This window comes from Lepidochelys kempii, chromosome 7, assembly GCF_965140285.1.
Source record: "Lepidochelys kempii isolate rLepKem1 chromosome 7, rLepKem1.hap1, whole genome shotgun sequence".
Classification (NCBI taxonomy): Eukaryota; Metazoa; Chordata; order Testudines; family Cheloniidae; genus Lepidochelys; species Lepidochelys kempii.
The window spans coordinates 70707765-70721225 of record NC_136386.1 but is presented as its reverse complement, the minus strand read 5'-3'; the positions used below and the strand labels follow the sequence as shown (position 1 = coordinate 70721225).

The window sequence follows — 13461 nt, the reverse complement described above, 5'->3', positions numbered from 1 at the left end:
TTACCAGAGGAGGAGGAATGGTATTCACCTCCTATTACTTTAAACTCTAGGTACCACTTGTGTGGGTGATGTCTGGAAGTTCCCTGACAGCTCCAGCTACAATGCAGACAGCAATGTACCAACCATCTGCGTGCTGGAGGACAATGATCAATCAGAAACAAACAATTACAAACATGCTTGATGGCAACTTACAATTTGTTAGTGATATGTTTGTTCCATTTCTCTTTTCTGATGTTTCTAGTGGATTATGTGATGAAAGAATCTTAGCCACAATCTGAATCATAAATATATTACAAGCGTTATCATCACTGTTCATATTTGCCTAATTGCTTGCTTCTATGGAGACTCTTTTTCCTCTATTTTGACTTGACCATAGCTACTATATTTTTCTTCATAATTTTCCTCATTTACATATTTAAATCAGTGATTAATCAGCTAATCCACATAAAACCCTGAGGCCTGTACATATTACTAAAGTCTGCAAAGTGCTTTGAAATTGTAAATAGAAAACAGATCTCTGCCTTCCATACAAGCTAAGTACATAAATTTAATAAACATATTTTAAGGTGATCCACAGCATGTGAAGTTGAGACACCTGTCCTTAAGAAATTCAAAATATGTGGCTTTGGTGACTGAGTTTGATAGTGTCACAACTGCATACTAGATGGATTGATATTAGCATGGTTCAGAAACAAACAGTGGATCTATAATGGTACAATTGCCACCACTGCAGTGGGGTATTACCAAACTTTGAATGCTTTGGAATTGTGACAGTCAACGCAATGACTGCTTTGCCGAGTAATATTTGATTTCTAAGTCTCAGTAACAGAAGAATTTAAACCACTCTAATTTACTTTAGTTTTCTACTTTGCTTTTTGTCTCTAAAAAAACTAAATGCAATAAATAAAAAAATTTAACAACATTCCATACAAATACAGATAAATACAATGCATAACCCTACAGGATTCATATCCACATACACTCCCCATCTCCAAACATTCAATTTAGGTAACTATAAGTAGCTGAAGAGCTCTCTATAGGGAAAGGTGAATGCCACTAACACTTTCAAATGTTATTTTTTTCTAGAAACTTGGAGTAGGCAGTGCTGCACTGTTGGCAGCGGTGTCGATATCGGAGTCGAAATCATGTTTATAGCTGACTCATTATAGTTAGAGAAATGCTAACATGTAAGATTCTCAAGAAGCAGTCTGGTTAGAAGGCCTGATGATCAGTCAAGCTAAAAATAAATTCAGAATGAAGTGTATTTGGAAAACATCTGAAGCACTACAATGCAGTCTTAACCAGAATCAATGATTTTAATGATAAAACCATAGGTCCTGATTCAACGAGGTACTTAAGCACATGCTTATCTTTATGTCCACTTTTAAGGGTGGGCCACCCAAGATAAGAAATGGCCATAACTAAAAAGTGTTGACTAAATGCTTTTCTTCAAACTAATTGGCCAAGGGAGTATCCTTTATGTTAGTCTACAATTCTGCTAAGTAGCTTTCTGGTGTCAGCAGAGATCTCTCTATCCCTGAAGCAATGGTCTAAAGAAAAGTACGAATACAACAGTCTAAAGAATGGAGCTTTTGTTCCTGGGCTCCCAGATTTTTATTTGCTGGTCAAATTGCCAAACAAGCTTAAAAATGATAAATAATCATTAGTATACTTTCACATTCCTACAACAGTTTCCATCTGAAGACCCCAAGGTGCTACAAACATTGATGAATTATGCCTCAAAGTACCTTTCTGAAGTACAGAAGTATTAACATTCCAGTTTTACAGCTGGGGAACAAAGGAACAAAATCATGTAGGCACCTAACACCTATTGAAATCAATGGATGACAGATACCTAGGTGCTTCTGAAAATCCCAACATATACCTTTAAAATCCCAACAATACCTTTAAAAATCTGGCCCACAAAAATCATGGTCTAATTGTAATCAATGGCAAAACTCCAATTGACTTCAGTGGGATCAGGATTTCCACACGGTCTGTGGTAGACTCAGGAATGGAACCCAGATTTCCTGAATCCCAATACCTCAGTCTCACTACTAATCAGTGTTGCATCCCATCTAACTTTTCTATCTGCTTGACTTCTTACCTTAATCTTTTTATTAAACTCTTCTCTGACTCTATGCAAAATACTGATGGAAGGCATTTACGGTTCTTGATGCTAGTTGTCCTGATAAAAGTGGATGCTGTGGAGCTTTGACAAGTTCAAAGCAAAGTATAAGGAATTCCTCTTCTCCTTGGTGCTCTTTCTATTTTTTAGTCCTAGCTCTGCTATGCTACCGTTCATTGGCAGAACTTGCACATATCTTCCAACAGAGTGCAGGCTCATCCAGAACCATCATGCATTCTCCCCACAGAACAAAAATTATACTGTATAGCTCATCACTGATCGAATTAAAGTGATGCCAAATAGCCGATGTGCCATCTGTGAAGTGAGCTTATTGATTCTGAAGATACATGGTGCTTAGTCCTGCGTTTCACCACTGAAACCAAGTGGAGCAGGATCAAGCCTCTGGTGATAATCTAGCATGATTGAAGTGGAAACAGGACTAGCATGGCCAGAATAAGTTTAGAGAATGTCAAGTTTGACTTTCAAGGATCAGTCATTTTTGTACTTCCTTATAGGCTACTTCCGTGGGTGGTATTATCACTCTGCCTGTTTGTTAAATATCAGAGCACTTCACCGCCTGTGCGGCACTCTCTACTGCCAGTACGACAAGCCTTCTCATAATCATCCAGAGGCTTTATTAATTCATTGATAATCATCACCATCCTTCCAGCACAATGGTGTCACTATGCATCAGAATGTGAATTAATTTGGCTTTTTTCTTGCCAGTGTTGCTAGAGGATTTCTGGAAACTTTCAGAAGGATGGACTAAAATTTGAGTCATTAATGGCTGTCTGTTGGCCATTGTTATCCCAACATAACTGCACAAGGTGTATTATTGTAAATCGATGCGTCCTGAGAAAATAAAGCCATTCCATTCCCTCCATTTACGTAGTGTGCTCAATACTGAGGCCTATTATGAAAGCACATGACAAGAAAGTGAAACATGCTGGCTCTTTCCTGAGCCATTTTAATGCAATGCCTGTGAAGACAGAGCAGTGACTCAGTACACAGACTAGTTCTGTCAAAAGTATCATTGTTATTGCAGCTAACTGTATGCCCCGAAACTTCAAGCACTATCACCACCAAAGTTCGTCCTCTGAATTTCCTTCTTGGATTTTTCCAAGAGACTCCACCCAAATCTTATGGTAGAAAAATAGCATCTGTTCTCTACAGGTGAATTTGCAGATTCAGATTTGTCCCTGGTTCCTTGTCAGTATGGTCAAATACAATTTAAAACCAAAACAAGACCCTAAATCTGCCACCAGTCCTGATGCATGAGAGACCACCGCTACTGTGAGATCTAGCAGCTATTTATTGACAACTGACCACTGGGTCACTAAGACTCTATTGGGTTAGTACTGGCATAGCTTTTAGAATGTAACTGGAATAAAAAGGAGACAACATACTCTGTTTAATATCTAAATTCAATGGGCTGCATTCCAATATCTGGTATCAGTTAGAAATAAGGGAGACTCGTGGGTTTTCTTCCAGGTATTTATGCTCTCACTGGCTAAGATGCCGTAATATCACGACACCTTTGTGAAATCAATGCCATCTCAGTCAATACTGAAGCCTTTACTCTCTCAAGAGACTTGTATAAATCATAGAGATAAAGAAAAATGGCAGCACCATTCAGGCAGCTGAGTGGCTAATCTATAGATTAAGAAAGAAACTGATGTAACAAATGTGGATAACACTCTTCAACTTAATCACTTTGGACAATGTGCTTTTTGCAATATCCCAAAATACCATCTCCAGTTGACCCATTTTGCTCATCTGTTTCCCTGAGCATCAAGAATTATGGCTGCTGCAATGCTGAACTTTCCTGCTTTGAGGCCTGTAAATGTGATCTGTCATGTTACAGAAACAATTTCACCTTGTCCAGTCAAGCAGAATCAGAGAAGAGTTTACTAGGAAGGGACTAGGAGAGTGACATTGATAGTAAGATACCATGTTATACATGCATGTATGATTAGAAGTTAGAGTAGTTACCTCCAGAGAGGACCACTATACAAAAATAACCGGTTCCCAAATTTCACAGAAGTTATGCTTCCAGCTGTGATTTATATTCACTATCTTTCTCAGAAACAAAAAACTTGGAGTGGGCAAAAACAGAATCAGAAAAATTGTGAATTTGTTTTCAAAATTTCACGGAGAAAAAGTAGCATTACAAAACCTCAGTACTTCTAAAGGTCTTTCTATTTACCAAAACACGGTATTGAACTGCCTCTTTATTCACACTGAAATCAACAGGAGTACTCGTGGGAGTAAATGCTCACCAGTGTGAGTAAGTGTTTCACAACTGGCTACCTTATGTAATATTGCACTATTTATTCACAGCCATCTGTTGTGATCATTGTGTAATGAACAGTAGACATGTCTCTCTGCAGCCACACGGGGGGGAAAAGATCTTTTAAATGAAGGTGCACAACAAGAAAAGCAATATCAAGTTCCAGAGATTCTTTATGTAGGTGCAGGTCCCAAATCCCTTTACAAGCTGCCATCAAACAGAAAGTAGTTTGGTCTGAAAGCCCACATCTTTCCTTACAGATGATTTTTTCCCGGCCTTCTATTGTCTATGGCTTATAAGAAGATTTATTGATTAAAGTTTCTCTTCACTTGCTGGCTGGAACTTGTACAGTTTGATTTCTCCATTCTGCTTGCTTGTGGGGATTTATATACCACTAAAAGTCTCAAAGCTCCTTACTTCCATTGCTGTCCTTGCTCAGACTGGCCTCTCTCTGGAATAATCAGTTTTAAAAAGGAAAGCTGAGGAACCAGATTTCTCTCTGCTCCCCAAAAGTATCTTCTTTCTCCCAAGTCTTCTCTCTCCATGGTCTTCCACTGACATGCAGTCTTCATTAGCTGCAAGCCTGACAGAATGCGGGTGGGGATGCACACAGAGAGAGAGAGAGAGAGACTGGACAAACCACTCCTTTTACTTATATATGACTCCCTCATAGTGAAAAGAAACTAGAAAACAACTCTTGAGATTCAAAGCTTCACACTATCCAATCTTCCAGGATAGAGGTGAAGATGGAAAAAGGGGAAAAAATCCTTTCCAAGTTTTTAAAAGATTTGGAGTCAAATTACAATCTAGTGTGATCTGGTGACAGTTTGCGGAGGTTGCCAACTTTCTAATAGCACAAAACCAAACACCCTTGCCCTGCCCCTTCTCCAAGGCCCCACCCTTTTTCAGATGCCCCAGCCCCTCCACAACCCCTGTCTGTTGCTCCCTCTCCCCCACCCTCACTCACTCACTCATTTTCACCAGGCTGGGGTAGGAGTGCAAGACAGACTGAGGGCTCTGGCCAGGGGTGCAGACTCCAGGATGGGGCCAGAAATAAGGATTCCAGGGTGTGGGAGGGGGCTCTGGGTTGGGCCAGGAGGTGGGGGTGCAGGCTCTGGGGTGGAGCAAGGGATGAGAGGTTTGGGGTGCAGGAGGGGCTCCAGGCTAGGGGTGGAGTATGGGAGGGGGCTCTGGGCTGAGGCAGGCGGTTGGGATGCAGGTGTGTTTGCAGGGTTTGGGCTCTGGGAGGGAGTTTGGGTGTGGGAGGGGACTCAGGGCTGGGGCAGGGGGTTGGGGTATGGGAAGGGGTGCAGGGAGCAGGTTCCGGATGGCAGTTACCTTAGAGGGCTCCCCAGAAGCAGTGAAGTATCTCTCTGGCTCCTAGGCGGATGGGCGGCCAGGCGGCTCTGCATGGTGCCTGTTGCCTCTGCCCACAAGCGCCATTAGATGTGGTGTCTGGCCAACTGGAGCTGCAGAGCCGGTGCATGGGGCAGGGGTAGTGCACACAGCCCTCCAGCCATCCCTCCGCCTAGGAGCCAGAGGGACATGTTGCCGCTTCCAGGAGCCACGTGGAGCCAGGTAGGGAGAATGCCAGGCCTGCCAACTGGACTTTTAATGGGTCTCTTTTCAACTGGACGTTCTGGTCGAAAACCAGACACCTGGCAACTCTAAGTGTGCACTGATTTCAATCTGGATTGGGTCATCAGAATAACTATCTACACATACTGTAATGTGCTCTTGTGATTATAGTAGAATTTCATAGACTGGATATAACTTTCTTGAAGCTAATCACTGAATGTGTGATTTAAAAACTACCACCACCACCACAACTGGGTCTTTTGAAGGAAGGAGAGAGAATTATAGCAATGCCTTTTGCCTTACTGCTGACTTTTCAAAATGTTTTGTTATAGTCACACGTTTTGCTCAGATTAGCCAATTAATTTAGATTCTGCTAGCACTTGTAGATGCAAAACGTGGGGAAGAGCTTAAGGAGGCTTCCCCTTCACTTCCATGGTCTGTATAAAGGCCTGCAAAATTGTAACCTGCAGTCTATAGGTAGCTCCTTCCCTAGTCCCCCAGGGGTGCAGGACACCTCAGTGAGTGCAGGGGTGAAGCAGGACCCTGGCACACCCCATACACCACGAGCCAAACTGGCCAGCTACATGGTGGGGAAGTAAGCTGCACTTCACAATTGGGTGTTGTAGCAGATGCACATGCACTCCATAACTAGAAGCTCCAAGAGTCATTCTGCCCACTTTCCTCAGGGTTAGTGTAACTCTTTGCTAAGGGATATGCCTAAATGCACAATCTAGCCGCTAATGTGTAAGAACTTTTAGATAAAATCCAACATACTTGATTCAAATCCATATTTTTATTCAGTCTCATACATATTCCATGCAGCAACACTGTGAAAAACATTTGTTACAAATCTAAAACTTGTGCCAGAGCTACTGCAAGATTTGCTGGCATTTTCTATCCTTGCCTGTGAACCTGGCATGATTTATAGTTTCAGGTTTTCAGCTGAGCTTGATGGTTTGTTCAAACCTGAAACTCAAAACGAAGAGCAGATGTAAATCCCTGTGATCCAAAACCAAGGGAAATGTTTGGCACAAAAATGAAGCCTCTGTCTCTCCATCCATGGTTTGGGAACTTGATGATGAAAATGAAAGAAAAAACCTGCTGTTATCCATAAAAGCAATACAAGAGGCTTGATCTTAATGGTATTTGAAAACTGTTCTCTCACTATCTTTTTCACTTTCAGATTTGAGAAGCATGTTCGTCGTTTACATTTTTTACCCTGCACATTAGTTTGGAGCACATCACCATAACCTTGTTTTGTGCTTGATGATGCTGACAGAAAAATCACTAAATGACACCTATAGTGCACTGTCAGCTATGCTGCATTCAGTGTTATATTAGAGCTAGGTGTTGTTAGATACCCTGTTAGAGTCTCAATTAGCTTACCTCCAAAACTGGTTTCAGAGTAGCAGCCATGTTAGTCTGTATCCGCAAAAAGAAAAGGTGTACTTGTGGCACCTTAGAGACTAACAAATTTATTTGAGCATATGCTTTTGTGAGCTATAGCTCACTTCATCAGATGCATTCAGTGGAAAATACAGTGGGGAGATTTATATACACAGAGAACATGAAACAATGGGTGTTACCATACACACTGTAAGGAGAGTGATCAGGTACAGTGAGTTATTACCAGCAGGAGAGCGGGGAGGAGAAAAACATTTTGTAGTGATAATCAAGGTGGGCCATTTCCAGCAGTTGACAAGAACGTCTGAGGAACAGTAAACAATAACCATGGGGAAATAGTTTTATTTTGTGTAATGACACATCCAGTCGCAGTCTTTATTCAAGCCTAAGTTAATTGTATCCAGTTTGCAAATTAATTCCAATTCAGCAGTCTCTCACTGGAGTCTGTTTCTGAAGTTTTTTTGTTGAAGAATTGTCACTTTTAGGTCTGTAATCGAGTGACCAAAGAGATTGAAGTGTTCTCCGACTGGTTTTTGAATGTTATAATTCTTGACGTCTGATTTGTGTCCATTTATTCTTTTACGTAGAGACTGTCCAGTTTGACCAACGTACATGGCAGAGGGGCATTGCTGGCACATGATGGCATATATCACATTGGTAGATGTGCAAGTGAACGAGCCTCTGATAGTGTGGCTGATGTGATTAGGCCCCTATGATGGTAAAACTGTAAAATTATAAGGTCCAAATATTTTTCTATTTTAATTTCTTTTTAAAGCAATTGAGGAACAATTTGGCTACCTGAGCTGAAAGACTATTGATTCTGAATTCCTCTCTTCTCTCCTGAGAAGGCAGTGTAGTTATGATTTCCCCTTTCCTCTCTTGGGCCTTGGCTTTTCAATATGTTCTGTCATATCCTGGTTATAGTGTTTCAACACACAGCTGGCACATCATATTAAATGCGTGTTCTCGTGGTAATACAGTTCTGGAGCCTTACAATTCCACCTCTTTAGCAGCAAAACTCTTGTTTTGCAAAATAAAGTCTACAGAGTTCCTGTCTAAAAAAAGTCTCCTTTCCTACCAGGAAGGTGAAATTGTAAAGCTCCAGGACTACCTCAGTGTGAAAGCACCTCGGCCCAGATTTTTAAAAGTATGTAAGTATTGTTGTGTTCAGTGGACAGAATTTAGACTCCAAAGTGGCTAAATCCTTTTTGAAAATGAGATTTAGGTTCCAAAATCAGTTAGGCATTGCGACACTGAGCACAGGAATGGCTAAATACCTTTAAAATCTGGGCCTTTGTCTTGTCTTTTACTACATGCATCCTGGGAATGTTATCATGAGGAGCAAGAAAATGTGTCCCCCACTTCCCGTTTGGATTTCCTCTCTTTCCACCCCCACCCTTAAAAATAAAAGCAAAACAAAATAAATACCCACAACTTCCTCATTGTCTTCTGATGCAATACCTTTAAAAATGGAGGAGGAAGGGGAACACTGTCTTTATATGGAGTTTTACATGGAACCTGATGACGAGAACAGGGGACAATACTTATAAGTCTACATGGAGAACTGGCAATCCAATGCTCAATGTTGTACTTCCCATGTGATGTGCCTTTTCTTGTCTGTTGTCAAATTCAGTAAAATCTCTGAAGTGATTCTACTTCTTTTTTTCCACATACCTGATCAGGATTTCTTTTTTAATTCACACAATTTGCTCCTGGGGCCCTCTCATCGCTTTGCAAGGCTGATTTGCGATGTCTGTCATGTACCTTAGGGGCACACTGTTTATATAACCCTACAACTTATTGCTAACAGAAATGTCAAGCCCACTTGCCCCACATCCACAAATCTAATCTTGTCCTGTCATTTCAAGGACTCCACCTGATCATTTTGGGTCAATGCAGCTCCTACTTCTAATCCTACTGGCCTCTGGGACACAAACGTTTGATAACACATGTTTTATGGTTAACCCGTTTCACCTCAGTGACCCTTGAGACTTTTACTTTATGATCTTATGTGTGGTGTGGCATTAGTCTTGAAAATGACATTGATATGGCCAAAGAAAATGACAAACTCCAGATAAAATTTGCATACAGCTGCTCTGAGGGCTTATTTTGTGGACAGTAAGGCTCTGATCCTATAAACAGATGGCATTTTTTCTATAATGTAATTACCACGGAAGTGATTAAAACCCTTCCCTTCAGAGATGGACCCAAGCCACAAAATTCAGCTCTGGATGCTATGACAATTCATATCAGATGAGGATCTAGCTGCTTGCTTGTAAGTCAACACAGTAGTAGATTTCTGAACACAACCCATATTGAGCAAAATTAAATTATCCTTTATGATCAAGAAGAATCACAAGAAGATTTCAGCAGAGATTGAAAACACAGGATAGGCTCTGCTGGCTGCATAATTATTTTTAGTCAGTACCAACAAAAGCCAACTGGAGTAACAGTTGCTCCCATGTTAATGGAAATAAGTATGAACAATCAATACAATGTCAAAAATCAACAGGAAAACATGCTTAAAGATCTGAGAAAACATTAGACACATTCAAAATATATATTCTGTGTGGTGTTTGGCCTAACTGCACCTTTATGAGAGTCTTTCCATTTACTTCATGGGGTTTGAATCAGGTCTTGACAGGATTTCATTGCAACATCTCACCTCTAGCCCAGAAATACTAGACTACAGTCTTCTGATAGAACCAAGTCAAATAAGCATCACATCATCTTAATGTTAATAATTGATTTTTCTGCCCCTTGCTTTTAAAATCCATTGAACCTGCCTGCCTGACAGCTGGTGACCCTAATGCACACCACTTAGTGGGCTAGAATCAGTCTATTCATTGTAGACTATATTACTACAATTAAAGGGCAGGCTAAAAGAAAAGCTAGACCAAACACAAAGCAATCTATAATGTGAGTGAGCCAGACATACAATACTGCAGAGCAACAGGTATCTCTGGCAGCAGTCATCCAAATAGCCTTTTCGACACCTAGCAAAGGAAGAAAACAACAAAAATAACCAGCAACCACGAAAATAGAAAGAAACAAGCATCATTTTAAAAAAAAATCACTCTGGAAATATATTACTTTTTCAAGGTACAAGAAAGTAATAAGGGATTGGACATGACCCTTTGTTTTATGCCTTTTTTATTTTTCTTAAAGAAAAAGCAGATAAGAAAATTAAATGAATAATTTGGTGCTATTTGTTAAATGGGATCCCTTTTTAGGAAATATGCCTTGTTCTGCTAAGATATTGTACATACATTCTTATTCAAACAGAATGAAAATCAGTAACAAAACAAAAAAATGAACTTGTGCCTGTATGGTGCTTTCACAAGAGGAGGTGTAATATAGTGCTACATTCTGTCCATTTTGCTCATGGGAAGTAGAGCCTTACCCCACAAGTAAAGTAGAACTTCATGTGAGCCTGGGGACACATTCTTGTCCAGAATGTTTAAAAGACATAAAGAGACCATATTTTCGCTAAATGTTTAATGTTGCACTTTAAGGAACATAAAATTTTGTACTTTTCAGTTCATTTTTTTTGTTCCTTTGGAATCATATTGTTTTACTAGTAGCACAAAACAAAAGAGTACAGAAAATAAAGGTGAGGATCCTTAGCTGGTTAATAAAGACACAATTCCATCAAAATCAATGGAACTATTCCGATTTTGATCCAATATGTTTTATTGCTACAGATCCCCCTTTGCTTTTTAAAATCGCTTATAGGGGTGTGTACTTTTTCCAGCAAAAATTACCTGATCAACAAGATTTATAAGTCTTATACTAAAGGGATACCATTCTTTAAAAGCAATTGAAATTGGCCATAATAGAATTCCAACAATAGGCAAAGGGTCATCTCTTACGGCAAGAGTTGCCTCCAGCATGTGATCAAGATAGTAGAAAAATATTTGACATACTTGGATCTGACAAGATTGAGTCGGTTTTCGGCAAAAATTGGTCACAGCGGACTCCTTGGTAGCCCTCTTTGCACCTGAGAAAAAGGGGATAAATGACAAACATACGCATGTGGAAGTAAAAAGTGAATTTCAAAACATCACATTAACTGGAAACATTGTTGGCAATGCTGCAAAGGACTTACATGTCTCTAATAATTTGAGCCATTACAGAAGCAGCTTATTGCTGTAAATAAATCAGGTGATATAAAATAGTCTCCATTTCAAGAAAGCTTCCTCTGAATAGTTCTTGACCATTTTATATCAAAAGAAACTGTTTAAATGTGATTTTCTTAACTTCAGTAAAAAAGCAATTATATGTAGTAAAATAAATTATCATTACATTTTGTTATAGGTTTATAGAGCCTCGGTCCTGTACCAGATGGCACATTTACAACTTCTCAGTCTTTGGCTGTCCTAATAAAGAGTGAATATTTATCTTGCCATTAATTTTAAGGTCCTTTCTTGCCATGCCTAAAGGGTAGCATGTCTTTGGGCAATATTTATCTCTCACCAATCTGGCGCATGTAAACCAAAATGTCCGCTGCCTCCACACATTTATTTTATAGTCAGATTCTAATACTGTTATTCAGACGGAATAAGTCCTTACTCCACATTAATCCCATTGACTTCAGTGTGACTATTTGTGGAATAGGTTACTATTCAATTTAAATAAGGATATCAGAATTCTGCTATGGCTAGTGTTATGCAGGAAGTCAGACTAGACAATCACAATGATCCCTTTTGACTTCAAAATCTAAGAATCTATTAATTGTGTTAACGATCTGGATTCTTCTCAACTGTGTTCAAACATGCTAAAATTTTGTAAGGTAGAATGCTATTGCTGAGTCACAAATAATTGAATAATGACCACTGTTCCTAAGCACAGAAGAGAGAGGACTCAGAGTATTTTGTTTTTAACCTCCAACCCTGAGGGACCAAAAAGTGACTCATGTAAGAGAACAACAGACTCTAACACCTTTACAAACACTGCACTCTTGAACTTGTTTATTTGGCGTGCCTCCTATCCAAGTACCAAAATAACCCACAGAAGGGGTGCTGGTTTTCTACTGGTGGCAACATGTTCTATTAGCCTTTTGAAAATCATTTTTATTTGCCACTCTGACTGTCATTCTATGATAGTAAATGTAGTCATGTTACATAGCAAAAATACACATTTTATTAAATTGAAAATCTGTTCTCTGAAAGTTGCAAAATGATATTTAGCATGGCCATATTCTACAAATACTCACCTCACTAGCTAGAGTGAGTCTTTGATGAGGCCCAGAGCAATGGAGATGCAACCACTCCCAGTGGGACAGAGAGGGAAATCTCAGCCAGGAGCAGCTGGAGCAAACACTGTATATATTCCATCCACTGATTCCTCCTCCCTGTCCCCTCCTGATGGCCTTCAGTCTGTGGGGGTGTAAGAAAGAGGGGAAGGTGTTCCTTCTTTCTTTTTCCCTCTTCCCACATCCCCCTTCTTACCCATTCTGTTTGGGAAGTGGGGGAGACTATACCTCACATTGCATTAGGGCAATGGAGCCTGTCCCACCCCATTCTTGCTGCTGTTGGACAGGGGTTTGAGATGGGCCAGATGATTGGCTCTTGCCAGAGCAGGAGTGTGGTGGTTGGCTATTGCTTGGTGTTGAGGCAGATAGCCATTTTGGGGTCTCTGTTCCAGGACTATCCTTTCCCAGTCTTATCATGTATACTGGACATCCTGTGATTCTGGGTGGCTCGGCTGATCACCAATCTTTCATCTGTGGTCTGGAAAGGATTTTATCAATATGGCAAAATTGGCAATCTGTGGTGTGGCTTTTTTTTCTTTCACTTTCCATCCCAGAGGTCTGGTTTGGGGGTTTTATATACATTAGCTGGAACTTTGGGTGGCTTCCATTATAGTTGGTGGGTTAGAAAAGAGTCCAATGGGCTTCTTGGGCACAATGGGACAGAGAGGGAAAACTCAGCCAGAAGCAGCTGGAGCAAACACTGTATATACTCCATCCACTGATTCCTCCTCCCTGTGAGGAGGAACAACATTGTGGTGAGCACAACATTGTGGTGAGGTGGTGTTTCATGCAGCGTGTGGCTCACCT

The 13461-nt window shown here is 40.3% G+C and overlaps 1 protein-coding gene across 1 annotated transcript in view; it reads right to left on the bottom strand.

The window, feature by feature from the left end:
* NRG3 (neuregulin 3) overlaps positions 1–13461 on the bottom strand; it is a 919092-nt gene that overhangs the window by 231237 nt on the left and 674394 nt on the right. The window contains exon 3 of the mRNA XM_073353289.2: positions 11327–11400. Within this exon, the coding sequence (XP_073209390.1) occupies positions 11327–11400 (74 nt within the window). The remainder of the gene's footprint in view (positions 1–11326; positions 11401–13461) is intronic.